This window comes from Ostrinia nubilalis, chromosome 14, assembly GCF_963855985.1.
Source record: "Ostrinia nubilalis chromosome 14, ilOstNubi1.1, whole genome shotgun sequence".
NCBI classification, from domain to species: Eukaryota; Metazoa; Arthropoda; class Insecta; order Lepidoptera; family Crambidae; genus Ostrinia; species Ostrinia nubilalis.
This window is the reverse complement of record NC_087101.1, coordinates 7,972,644-7,986,451: the sequence shown is the minus strand read 5'-3', so window position 1 is coordinate 7,986,451 and position 13,808 is coordinate 7,972,644. Positions and strand designations below refer to the sequence as shown.

The 13,808-nt window shown below is 39.6% G+C and overlaps 1 protein-coding gene across 3 annotated transcripts in view; it reads right to left on the bottom strand.

The window, feature by feature from the left end:
- Positions 1–5,563: 5,563 nt before the first annotated feature.
- LOC135078103 (protein TIS11) overlaps positions 5,564–13,808 on the bottom strand; it is a 42,974-nt gene continuing 34,729 nt past the window's right edge. For all 3 annotated transcript variants that reach the window (XM_063972680.1, XM_063972678.1, XM_063972679.1), the window contains one exon: positions 5,564–8,377. In XM_063972680.1, the coding sequence (XP_063828750.1) occupies positions 7,673–8,353 (681 nt within the window). In that variant the 5' untranslated portion in view covers positions 8,354–8,377 and the 3' untranslated portion in view covers positions 5,564–7,672. The remainder of the gene's footprint in view (positions 8,378–13,808) is intronic.

Sequence of the window (13,808 nt, the reverse complement as noted above, 5' to 3'; positions counted from 1 at the left end):
GACGTCGTTTTTATAGTCGACGTATCGCTTCCAAGGAACACTTGGCCACGAGGGGAAGTGCAGAGGGTATACCCCGGTCCGGACGGAAGAGTACGAGTCCTCGACGTGCGAACACCCGGAGGAGTGCTACGGCGACCGACGCGACGAGTGGTAGTCCTGGTTCCTACTAAGACGTCGCATCCAGAAGAGGGAGTGCTTCGCACTGCGGGGGAGATTGTTAGCGACGTCAACCGAGAAAATACGCTAATTTATTAATTAGAATTGATTAGCAATGTTAACAGACAGAAAATGTTGTAAAATAATCAATTAGAGTCGATTAGAGATAAATTACATTCCATCTCTTTCTTACATTATCTGTCATCTCGCTTGCACATCAATTACTCTTCCACACACTTCTGGAATATTCGAGAGAAAAAGAAACGGGACGGCAACATCGGACCTCTCGCTTCGAACATTCCAGAACTATGGTCCAGAACATGAGAGACAGAGACAGGAATATCGGGAGAGAAAGGGATGGAAATAGCCCGGGGCCCTATAAATACGGAGCGAGGCGCTCCGGGAGACAAGTTTAAGTTTATGTGTTGTTTTGTTCAGTTCAGAGAACAAGTGCTCCAAGCAACAAGTGATCTGAAGAAGCAAGAACTGAGAAAAGGAAGCGAATAATAAACGCGAGAAGTCTCAGCAAGTGAAATAGTGGTTTTATTCCTGCAAGTAGCACCTACTAAGCCTGACATAGTAAGGGCAAGCTCTCAACGGCAGTCATCATCGTCCGGTCAGCGCTCTCGAACACACACAAACGCATACAGTCCACTGCAATCCACCACATTTTCCTGGTCCTTCGAGCCGGATCCCCACATAGGTAACGTAGAGTAATATTATAAACCATTGATGATGCGAGCTCTATAAAAATATTAATAATCCTATCAATCAAATGATAAATTAGTGTAATAAAAAGAACAATTTTAAAATAATAAATTGAGTATTTTTTAAACATCTCTCATCTCATCTTTCATTTACTGATAAATGAATTTTCAAAGAGAATTCATGAATGATAGTTAAAACAAACATTCCCTTAGGCCGGTGAGTTGATAGGACAAACTTCACTGACATCAACTAAATGTCCAAATCTAATTCAAATTGAGCCACACCTATAAGTCTACAGAAGAATCCTACAAAGTTACACTCGTTAGAGTTTTGAAGTGTTATCATAATAATCCGTTTCTACACTTTTGAAACGTCAACACGACATGCGTGTACTACATACTTATTTAAAACTTGTAATATAGCTCTACAAAATATGGTGAAAAATAAGTTATAAATGTTCACTGAAAATCTTTCTTGTTCTTCTTTCAGACAGACCCTAGTCAAAGTCTGAGCTATGAAACCCGGAATTATACCTGAGTTATTATTTTTTATATGAAATGGTTCCAATATTAAACATAAGGAACCCAAAGCCTTATCGCCCGCTCGCCCCTCGACTAAATCCATAAATACACACGGAAGGACCGCAAACCAAACGTTTCGAATGCGAATTTGTGATTTCCTTTTTGACAACTACCCTTGAAAACGTGACTTTCCAAATATCTCGGTCTTTACAGGGCAGGAAGCGGACGTGTAAGTTTCACCTCTATCTGTTTATGCCAATATAAATAACTTTGAGTTCATAACGTTCACATATAAATTAAACTGCATACTTTCGAATGGCATGCTCAAATATCCACTTGAAATTGATTTTTTATTACCACTCAAAATTGGGTTCAACCATTGAATTAAAAAAATGTCCCAGTGTTAAAATGCTCATAAGAGTTAAAATATTCGAAGTGAATTGCGACCATTGATAATTCATATAAGTATGTATGTAGGTAAGTCATATGTTTGGATGATTATACATATACATATTTGTATTTTATTTATGAAAGTAAGAATTTGTAAGTTCTATGAATGATTCAGTAACTACTGAATCATTATGGTACTACTGAGTTCAGTAGGTAGGTACTTAGGTAGAGGTTAGTCTCTACCATAGAGTTCCCTAAACAAAAATAGTTTCGTGGCTCTTGGATTTGATACATCTTTCGGTTTATCTAATCACTTGGCCGTACAAATATTAGATAATGTACGCCCTTATCACACCAGCAGCAATTATTACTATCAGTGAACTAACAGCGGGCTTAGTATTTGCTTTTTCGGTTGATATGTGTCGAGTGATACCGACTACATTCACGAATGTTATATTTAGATGATTTAGCTGACAATTTAGTTTCAACTTGAATACTGGAATTTTTATAACTATCTCGCATTTAAATGCACTAATAATAGTGTTTCGCAGAACTAATAGGATGTTGAGGTTACCTGTTCTTTTATAATTTTACTCAAAAATTCAGCTACATAACTTACCATCCACCACAGCGTTGAAAATACCCACGTCAGAAGAGTTTTAGCCTGAAAATTGAAACGTAGATGAAATATAATTATCAGGAAGTAAGTAGTAAATACACTTTTAATATTTGTACTGTAGCTATAGGTAGGTAGGTGTGTCAAAACATTCGGAATTTCAAGACAAAATAAAACAGAATACTTACAATGTTAACCATTTATCGGCTGAAAGACAAATTAGTGAAACAATTAACTAGGTAAGAAGTGTTTTACTTTCTTTATAATTGTTAACCCGGAAAAACTGTCTAATGATTTTTACTATTCTATTGAACATTTCATGCGTTAACATTTTTTCGTGATAGTTTCCTCAATAATTTGACTAGTAGCTCACTAAAATCATGTCATGAGAAAATTACTTGTTGGAAATATCGCTAAGTTACGAGCACGATAATTTGTTAATAGAACATTTTCAAGTTACTATCGAAGAATTCAGTTTCTTTCTAATAGAGCTAATTTCAGTAAGTTATTGCAAACGCGCTATTTCTGTTAGTTTATTTTTTGTTATTTTAACGCATTTTTACTTTTTTGTTAGCGGTGTAATTATTTTTATGTAGTTTAATCGTGCATACTGCACTAATTAAGAATGTTCTTTTGACCTTTTCGTACAAGCTAGTTCATTATTTCGTTCAGCAGGCTCCAGATTATAACATCCGTTTCACATCGGTACACTAACAATTTTATCAGCACGTCGGTTAAAATGGTGGTTAATTAATTTCGACTTTATTGTTGAGTGCTAGATTTGAGTTTGGAGTTGTGTGGGCGCATAAAGGTTGTTGTGGAACGCACAAACTGCTCTGTCAAGGCCACTTCTTATCTGAGCGTTGGGTTACAAGAGTCGCCGACTCAGCGTAGGATTCGAGGCGTTGGATCAGCTTACCTACTTTATGTTTATTGACGTCGCATTGGGAGTTGGGACGTTACGAATAGCTTCCATGCCAACTTAAGTATAAAAATAATATTCTATTGTACCTACCTAATGCGTCAGTTGCTGTGGCTCAGTTATATCAAAGCGAACACCGCTTAGTTATTTACCTAGCCTAATTAGGGTACCTAAAACATCCATTAGTTTAAATAGTCAGTCAACATTTTATCAATGAAACCGAACAAACAATGGGAATGTAATAAAATTTTCAAATCCTTGTAACTAAGCTATAGAACTGCCGAAAGTTTGGATTCTGCTGGGTGTTGTTGTTTTACCCTAATCAGAGCATAACATTTACATAATTTACCTACTTGTCTTACCTACCTACCTTCGTCCTACCTAATTGTCTTACCTATGTAATATCCTATTATACCTAAGTAAATAAATAAAAAAGTGTAATCAAATGTAACAATAAAAAAAATTAAATAATAAATTAAACTAGACAAAGAAGTAAGTTATTTAGGTATTCATTCCTGCTCCCATTTGCGGATTTAGCTGTTCAGTGATAACAAGTCATTGTGTCACTGATAAAAGAATCATAAATGAATCAATATAGGTACCTACGTAAAGATAAATGTAGGTCAAATATATTTATATCGAAATTTTTAAGCCAAATGGCATAATTTTTAGGCTTTTTATATCAAATGCAAAATTAAGATAGTGTCACAAATTATTTTATCACCAGAAGTTATCTTTGTTGATATCTACGTAAATACATAATAATATCATTTGAAAACCGTGTTTTTTTAAAAAGTGTGTTACCAAAGTGCCTGTTTGTCTACCCGTCATAGTCTACATTTTAATGACTACCCACCAAATAACGCCTTTACACTACCTCCTAAATTGTGTTATTGGGTAAATTACTTACCTTGGTGATTGTAATTTATTTTTGCTCACCGCGATACAATAATTAAGATGTTAAGAATATGCAATAATAACGATTAAGTAAGTTATCTTTGTCATTGGAATATTCAGGATTTTCATTTTCTTTTAGGCCTACACCTTACAAAAACTCCGAACCACCACGTTGGATAAAAATTATTTTATGTGAAAGATAGGGATCGAACCCAGTAGAAAATGTTCTATTTATGTAGTGAAATCCGTAATACATTCACCAACCTCAGAGACTTAGGCTGGGTTGCACCATCTTACTTTAACTTTGACAAACGTCAAAAATCTGTCAAACTCCATACAAAAAACGCCGGTTATCGTTAAAGTTACGGTCAAAATGAGGCAGTGCTCAGCCTTAAGATTTGGAAATTAATTTGGCAGAACGAAAATAAGTTTTCATGGAAAATACTTATGCCAAAGAGGATTCCTCATTAGCGATCATATTCTAGGAGACTAGGAGCATTAGAATTCCAATATACTCAGCTTTATCTACAAATTTATTTACATAGAAATTAAATACAAGATACTTACACTTTTGTGACTTTACCTTTAAATCAGTTTATTGGTTGTTCTCTTTGTACACTCGTGGCGTGGACATCGTAATTGATGTAGGGACAGTGCTGCCACCTTCTTTTTTATTCATGGGTGTTATTAGTTACCGCAGCAATAAAGCTATAATTATAATTATCTGAATTAATTCTCTTGTGCTAATTTAATTTTAGTAATCTTAGATAGATATGAATGAAGCCTTTAATTGGTAACACACAAAGGCTAGAATAAAATATAAATCTAGTTACTGGTTATTAACTCAAATAATAATTGTTTTCTACCTACTAAACTAAATGAAATAAACTGGACTGGATTCAACACTGTTTTAATAATAGCCAAATAATTGAAATGTGTCATGTCATGTTAGAAACAGTTGAAACATTAACGCAAAAAGTATATTTTTAAATTATTGTTTTTTATATCTTGTCAATTTTGTGTGTGTGTGTGATTGATATTCTGAATAGGTTTATCAAATGACATTTTACACATTTCTTTCACTTTACATCATGCAAAGTTGACAATTATCTAGTTTGGTATTGTAATGATAAATGCTTCTATGTATTTAATATTTTGAAAACTACTGTGTGTACAATACTTTTGTGTTGGTTTATACTGAATCTAAGCCACATCTAAGCTATGTAAAATTAAGATTTGATGAAAATAAACAAAAATTAAACCAGTTGTGTTTTATGTTACATTATTAAACTCTATGCCTGTTTCAACATGTAATGAAGATAAGGGAAAGAAAACAAAAATAAAAAGCAAAAGTAACATATTTTGACTATAATTCAATAAAAATGCAGATGGAAATAAGGAAAACTTACAAGAAAAAAAATGTCATAAACAAGCTTTAGCCTTAATTTGTTTTTGTCCATAAGAAATAGAATACGTAGTCAATTTTTGGAAGATTAACTTATAATTGGAATTAAATTAAAAAATTAAATACTTAATTACAACTGACATAGGTACTAGAGTTTTAAACTAATGCTTGTTACATTAAATGACTGATGATATATTACTAACATTAAGTTACAATATTCGTACTTAAATGACGTTTAAATACAAAAGAAATTAAATAAATCAACTTTAATGGTTTATAATTCGTAATGAACTGATAATAAATAATATTCGCGAACTTTATGAAAACGCTTACAACTAGGATCCTTAACATTAGGTACAAAATTATTATCCTTCGTGGTCACGATACGTCTCTCTTTAGACACGGAGAAAAACTGAAACTAAAATAGTAAAACAAAACAAAAAACACCGTCTCGGTTCTATGAGCTGTCAATAACAAACACAAAACCACTAGTGGTCAAATGCTATTTTATTGGATGGATACAATACAAAATCGTACAGTACATCTGGTTACAAACAGTATAACAAAATATATGTATGTGTGGCGCGAGGATACAGTCTCTTGGTAAGAATCGAAAGCGTATCTACTTATCTGTCTGTTTCTATCAGAATTTCTCCTAATCGAATCACTTATATTGGTCCCTTAATTAAAACTTTAAACTTTGTAATATAAATATTATAAAATATCACACTTTATTCAAAGAAGAAACTATTCTACGTCCAAACTAATCACTTAGTTCTGTCAAAGTACAAAAGTAATAACTGTGCCAATTTGAATTTTATATTCAAAAGAGACAATAAATAAACAATCAATCTATCTCGATCAACTAAAAATTAAATATTATAATCGATTTATTTTGTTATAAAGTAAAAGGCACTCTTTGTAAGGGATGCGGGCGCGACGGGGGAAGCGCGCGGGGTAAGTCCGTCGGCCCGCACCTAATATAAACATGCTTCATGTTACCGTATTCAAGTTATATCTCTATAAAAATTCATCGGCACGAAATCTCGGGAGTTCGGCGGGCGTTTTCTCAGGTTTCTGTCATTTTTTGCGAGCGCCCGAACGCAATCTCGTCGGGCATCGGAGCGAGAGGGACTCGAGAGTGCGCTTCGAGGACGAAAAAAACAATCACCAAAACCCAAACAGGTTTCAGCTCGCTGCCCGCCCTCCTCGCACGACGCAAAACGAAAAAATCCTGCGCAGACGAGCCGCTAGCGGCGCGCCGCAGGATTACATCGCCGTTCTCAAATGGGCCGCGGGTGATTGAGATCGCTAGCGGTGTCGGCCACGGGTGAGCACGCCGCCGCCCGAGAACGGCGCGGCGCTCGGCCCAGCGAACTCCCGAGATGTACGAGTAAATCGATTGATCACTTCCCACTGGACGAGCTGGTCGGGGTAATGCATTGAATCTGGGAGCGAGATCGATCGATCCTTGTTGCCAGAGCCACGTCCCGGTGACGCGGGCCCCGTCCGTATGCGGTGCGGCATCGCAGCTGCTAGTACGTAAAAATAATTATTACAGTTAAAGAGACTCGAAATAAATAATAAATTATTATCTTAAACCCTTAAAAATAGATCACGAGCGCCTTCTCGCGGTACGGTACCGAGCGCGGATAGGCAGTACAAAATAAATAAATGTTCTATAAGCTAACTTTACAGAGACCACCGCTCGGCGGAGGATCGCATCGGGAAGACTTCCGCGAGCTACGCAATAAATATCTAACAATATAAGGTGCCATTTACAAGTGCGTGCCGATAACTAAAGATGTACGTAATCACTATATTCACACCGCAAACTTTCGAGACGCCAGTAAACTTCTTTAACTTTATAAATTACAGGGCGAAGTAATGAGAAGAATCGACAAACTGGAGATCATTCGTTGAGCGAGTGTGCGGATGCGCGGAGCGGGACGGCGCTCGGGCGCGGTCTGGAAGACGTCGAATAGGCACTGCGGTGACAGACGGTCCTTACGCTATGATCGGTATAATTTAACTTAAGACTAGGCGATCGCAACGCCCTAGGCGATGATGAGGTCGCCGAACGCGGCCGAGAGGCGGTTGAACACCGGCAGCCGCTCCTCCTCGGGGTCGGGCGACTGCGTGCGGCGGAACGCGAAGGCGGTGGCGCCGGCGGGCGGCGACAGCGCGGGCGGCGAGTGCGGCGTCAGCGGCGACTGCGGCGTGAGCGGCGAGTGCGGCGAGCGCGGCGAGCGGGAGCCGTCGCTCATGTACGAGCCCAGCGACACGCCCGAGGACAGCGAGGCCACCGAGCCGCCGGGCGACGGGGGCTCGCGGCGCCGCGCCTCCTCGGCGTTGTGCACGAAGTGGCAGCGCGGGCCGTAGGGGCAGAAGCCGACGGAGTGGAAGGTGCGGCACAGCTCCGTTTTGTACTTGGGGTGGCGCTGGAGGTTGCGCAGCTCGCGGATGCCGTGGGCGAACTGGCACTTGTCGCCGTACTTGCAGACGCCGGCCTCCTCGAAGGGGCGGCAGAGCTCGGTCTTGTAGCGGCTGGTGGCGGGCGGCGGCGGCGCGGGCTCGCTGGCGGTGCGCTCGAGGCGGCGGTGGCCCAGGCGGTCCAGCAGGCCGGCCAGCGCGCGGTGCGCGGGCACGGACGCGGCGCGCGCCAGCGCCGGGTGCTGCTCCCAGCCCGCGCCGCCCACCACGGTGCTGCCGCTCACGGGCGCGAGGGCGCTGTTCATCGTCTGCACTGGACGAGTTTGATTCTGGAATAGAAGGAAAAGAACGATTTAGTAAAAGAAAACAAAAATAGTAAAAAAAAAAAACACAAAAACTAGTGCAATAATAAATAACGTATAAAAATCTATGGTTTTTGAGTAAACTAAACGTAAAGCAATTACGTACGAAAACTTTTCTTTGGCTCTTAGCATACTATTATTATGTAAACACAAAGATGTGCCTATCTTTTTTTGTGTCCTACAAAAACTACTCATTTTGGACCTTATTCCAAAAAGGTTTCTACACGCTTATCTTAGTTTCACAAATCGTGTTTTTGTTATATAGAAAAACGTAAAATCTGCTCGAAAGCCCGGTACCTGCCAGGCGAACAAAAAATGTACCCCTGAAGGGAGGCTGATTTCATCGTCTACCTGCTCTGGCACATCTCGTTTTCACTAATGGACTCCATGTTAAAATGGTTAATATTTCCAATTAACCGAATCTCAAAGTGGTACTTTAGAGCCCTGGGGTGAGTAGAATTTTAATGGGTACTTTTATAACGACCAAACTTCGTCCGGTGTACCATTATGAATTATTTATTATGTAAAATTCGGGATAGGTCCCACCATCGATATTATGCGAGTGTGAAGGGATTGGTTCTAGTGTGTTTTCATGGAGACGCAATTGGCCGTGGCACGTTGTGGCGTCTTTTGTTTTCACGGAGCGTCGAACCTGGCGGGCTGCGGCGTATCACCATAACAATGCTGGTGTTCACGCGAGAGGCAGTTGACACGAGCCGCGGCGAGCACAATCGCGGCGATTGTATACTATTGTTCGAACGTCGCTCGTCGCCGCGCGGGGCATAATTGTCGCCGGGCCATTCGACGACGCTGTCATGCGAGGGGCAACGGTCGTGTATCGTAATAGGTAACAGTACTCCTATCGTGATCTATTCATGATCTGTTTGACTCGTACACACCTGCAAGTCGTGCTGTGCATGAGCATTACATAATCTAACTTCAGCGTGCTATGGTGCTATCAATGACTAAAATATGAGGACATCTTGGGCGACTTGAATGATTATTCATGAATGTGAGGCAGTTTAATATGCAAAAAAAATATATTATTTAGAAATATCGGCGGGGTGACGAGAGCACCATGAAGGTCGGATCGGATTGGAGCTCGAGGCGGAACACGAGCTCTATACATAATGTATGATACACCGCATCTTGTATGCGGCCTCAATCGATGTGAATGACACGTCATTGTATATTCTATTCGCCTCCGTCTCGTCCGGAGATCGTAAACACGCAAACACTTGTGTTTTGGAATACAGCGTACAAATTAATTCGAAGTTATTTGTCTAGCTAACATGATGATACGATAAAAGACTTAATTACCCTTTATTATAACAACTACTTACTATCCTTTTAAAATAGTAAACAATTGAAGTACTTATTGATTGTTCTGGTCATGCATTAGGTAGGTATTGAGTGTACGTTAGTCTTGTGGTTTACAGTAAACGGTAGGTAAACAATTACACACGAATGCTTTTAGTGGTGCTATGAGTAGCTATTGTTCCGTGCGTGGGCAATAACCGGCGGCGGTAAAGGTTGCTTCTGCCACTTGTCCTTCGGCGGAGATTGTTCCTCCTGCGCTCGTACGGGTTAACATCATTTACGTGACTAAACGAGACTCAGACAACATGTCGTGATTTACTACCAGAGCACTGTTTAAGATAAAGAGAACGAACATTTTCTACACACGCACAGAATGCTTTATTTAAAATAAAATAATTTACGATGATCCCAATGCATGCGCTTAAGCGATTTGGTCCAAATGATGGTCCACAGTCCAAAATGAGGTGTCAGAGAAAGAGGATCAGATAATTAATAGTGCCCAATATATCTGTGCCTCTTGGAACAATGCTGCTTGGAGTGGAAGCCTGTCAAAGGCGAAAGTGTAGCAAACGAATGAGCGTGGCAGTGCAATCTCGGGTGAAATGTACCAGTGAAAAGCCAGGGGTTAAGCCGGTGGTCACCAAGTGTCGAAGGAAAACGGCCGACGCGTAATTAGAGAGTTATCAGAGCGGAACATTGGTTAAACGCTGCTTTCCATCGGACGTTGCGCCCGCGCAACCGAGCTCCAGGGAAAATTGTAATCACTGTCGATTTCAAATGGCCGCGGTCGTTGCGTTTGAAACTGAGGGCAGTCAGACGCAGCGCCTTGCAGACCACGATGCGGGCTGTTTATTATAATAACATACGTTTAGCCATTAGCCCAACGTCAACAGTTTACATTTTACAGGGTAACAAACTAATCCATAACAGTAACGGGTGTTTGTTTGGTAAATATAATTTTGGGTAAAGGGTGGTGTAACGAAAATTTCCTAAGAGTCGGGCACAGGTCACACCTCGAGTGAAGTTGTGTGCCGTTTTGGTTAGCGGCTGGCGTTGTCAACGCGACAAACACGAAGCTCGAGCCAATTCGTTTGCGCTGTCAATTATATGGCCGAGGCGACTGTGAAGCCTTTGGGGCCGCACGTTGTTTGACTGCTACAAAGTGCAACACTTCAATAATAGCTCGTGTATTAAGTGAATCTTGGACTGGTACACGTCAAAGGCGTACGGTTAAATTATACAATACACCTACACAAAAACTATTAGCAACAACAAAAAAAAAATATAGAGGACGTAAGAGAATTCAAAATGGAAGAACATGTTTCACACGGTGACACATCCGCAATTTCCATCATACCTACGTTCAAATCACAATGTACGCATAAACATTGAAATGATGAATTTTAACTTTGAAAGTATGACATAAGCATCCCAAATGACAGCCGTAAAATATTGAAAGAGTAAACATTAGCGAGCTATTCAGAGGTTTATATGAGCGGCGAGGGCAACGACTCCACGGCAACGATAACATATGTGGAACCTTTGTGAAACGTTCAGAATGTGGAGGTGCAAACACGGATGCACAATGGCCATCGTTACAGTAATGAGCCGCACTTTAAATTGTTTCAAGTGTGCCGTGAACAATGTTGATAGTTCCAAATATTCAACGATTCATGGGAGTGTAACAGTGTATCGACCTCCGCGAACAACATTACATCTTGCTTATTTACGTATAGTCCAGTCAATAAAGCATTATAGATGGAAAACTGTAGAACACAATTTCTGACTTCAGGACTTTATTTAGACTAGTTAGAAGGTGAACATAGCAAAAGTCCCCGCCCTTAGCCCTTGAGCCGGCGGGGAGAGGGGGGTTTAAAGGTGCCACTTTTCGGTTTTTCGCTTAATCCTCGGAAACTATGCGTCCTAGTGACATGACTACTTTGAACCAAAAAAAGCATATTCAATTTGCTACAGGTGAAATAGACAAGTTTTTCTATAAATTGTATAGTTTTCGCGGCATCTGCTCTAGAATGTCTGTAATATTGGAAATTTTATTTTTGTCTTACATGTTTCCATCAGGAGAAAATCGACTAAATCAACATTGAACAATCATTCTAGACATGCGGGAGCATGTTAAGCCTAGTTCCAGGGAGGGGACTGCACCGTGCGTATATTTAGACGAACCACTTTGAGCCACTTTTGACTCCTCATCACTCAAAAACTACTGTGCATTAACACTTCAAATTTGGCTCATATGTTGAGACTTGCAAGATATACATTAGTTTCAAATTTCATAAATATGCCTCAATAGTAGGGAATTTAGTGCAATGATTTGTATGGAGACCCCTCCACTTTGGTATAGAAGGCTCATTTTTGCACCAGTTGTTCTTTGGGTGCTCCTGAGTGGATTTCCGTCGGTAGACATCGGGAGCCCCCCCTGTGGTAGCAGGGGGAGGGGGGGCAAGTTTCCTTCTGCCGCGCTTCACTTTAAGGCCCATATCTTCAAAACTATGGGTATTAGGGCAAGTGTGGTGTCATTTTCGGATAATTAAAGGATGGCGAATTCATTTCTAGAACAAACTTTTTGCCTTTTCATACAAAAAAATAGAAATATGGAGTAAAATTCACAAAAACCAAAAAGTATTTTTTTAAATAAACGTCGTTTACTTTTAAACCACTGGAGATAATCTAATAAAAAAAATATGTCCTGAAAGCTACATTTATCAGGATTATAAATATGTACCATTGTATGGTACTTTTTTTGAAAAAAGTAGGTGAAAAAAATTTTTTCTTCAGGACACAGCGGGCGAATTTTAATGCGCGTCGGAAAAAAATATTTATTTTATCCATTAATTCATACTATTTGGTTCATAAGCAAGTAAAGATTATTATTTTAGAATTTATTTAGAGTTCCTGTCACATCATGCTACCATGATTTGTATTTTTTCTTCAATTAATTTTGAACTCTATGTGTAAGACATAAGGTTGAAAATAGTTTAAATACATTTTATTATTGAAAATATAAGAAGAAAGCACTAAATAAAGAACTTGAATTTGTCTAAACGTCTAATGATTATTATTATTATTTTAATTAACATTTTTATTTCTACATACTATTGTACCAGTGATAACGGAAAGGAAAGTGTGAGGAAAGAGAGGATTGATATTATCATAGTACGGGAGATTATTTTTAGCACAAAGGCTACGGCTGTGACCATTATAGTTGTTTTTTCAGACAGCAGCAGCTTCTGCACTACTTCTTTCCAGGCAAGCTTCGGCAGCTACGGGCAATTGGTCCAAGTAGGCTCCATGTTGCTATCGATTCTGGTCCACCCCCAACCAGTCGGGTAAAGGGAAGACTGAGTCGGTTGCTTGCAACTGACCCTATACGCGAACCCATTGAACCAACTAAATTTTAAATAATTTGAAAAAATCATGAGGACATAATTACTGCCCTTGATACACTGATACAAAACTGCCTATAGGTTGGTGGGCACTTACAGCACTCGTTCATAGTAAAGCATGTAGTAATAAACACAGAGGTTTGTTACAGTATTTCAAGCTGAATTCTACGCTATAATTATGTGTGCATTAAAAACAGGGGTGTAAGAAACGTAATATTTACATCCTTAGGCAGCACTTAAACAAAACCATCGCCTCAGTGACGGTTGAGTCTAGAATTAGGTATTCTAGATGCAATCTTAAAGATGAACAAACTCTGAAGGCATGACAAAGTGTCCCTAATGTGGGATACCTGGACATACACGGATCGAATGCAATGAGAGAGCCGACAGTCTAGCGAGACAAGGGTCAGAGACGATACCTATTGGGTCAGAACTGATAGTAGGTACCTTTATCTAAAAGCTTAGGTACCTCGTGGCCATAATATGGCCATATCTAAGAATAACAGGGCTGAATGGGAAAGCTCCAACGATATAAGCCTCTCCAAATCATTCCTAAAAGGAAATACAGGGTCATGAAGAAAACTTTTCAAAGGTATGCCCAAGCAATTACAGTTACGCAAACTGGGCTGGGCATTATGGAACGAATCACATGTCCCAAAAAATGGGCCTAACAA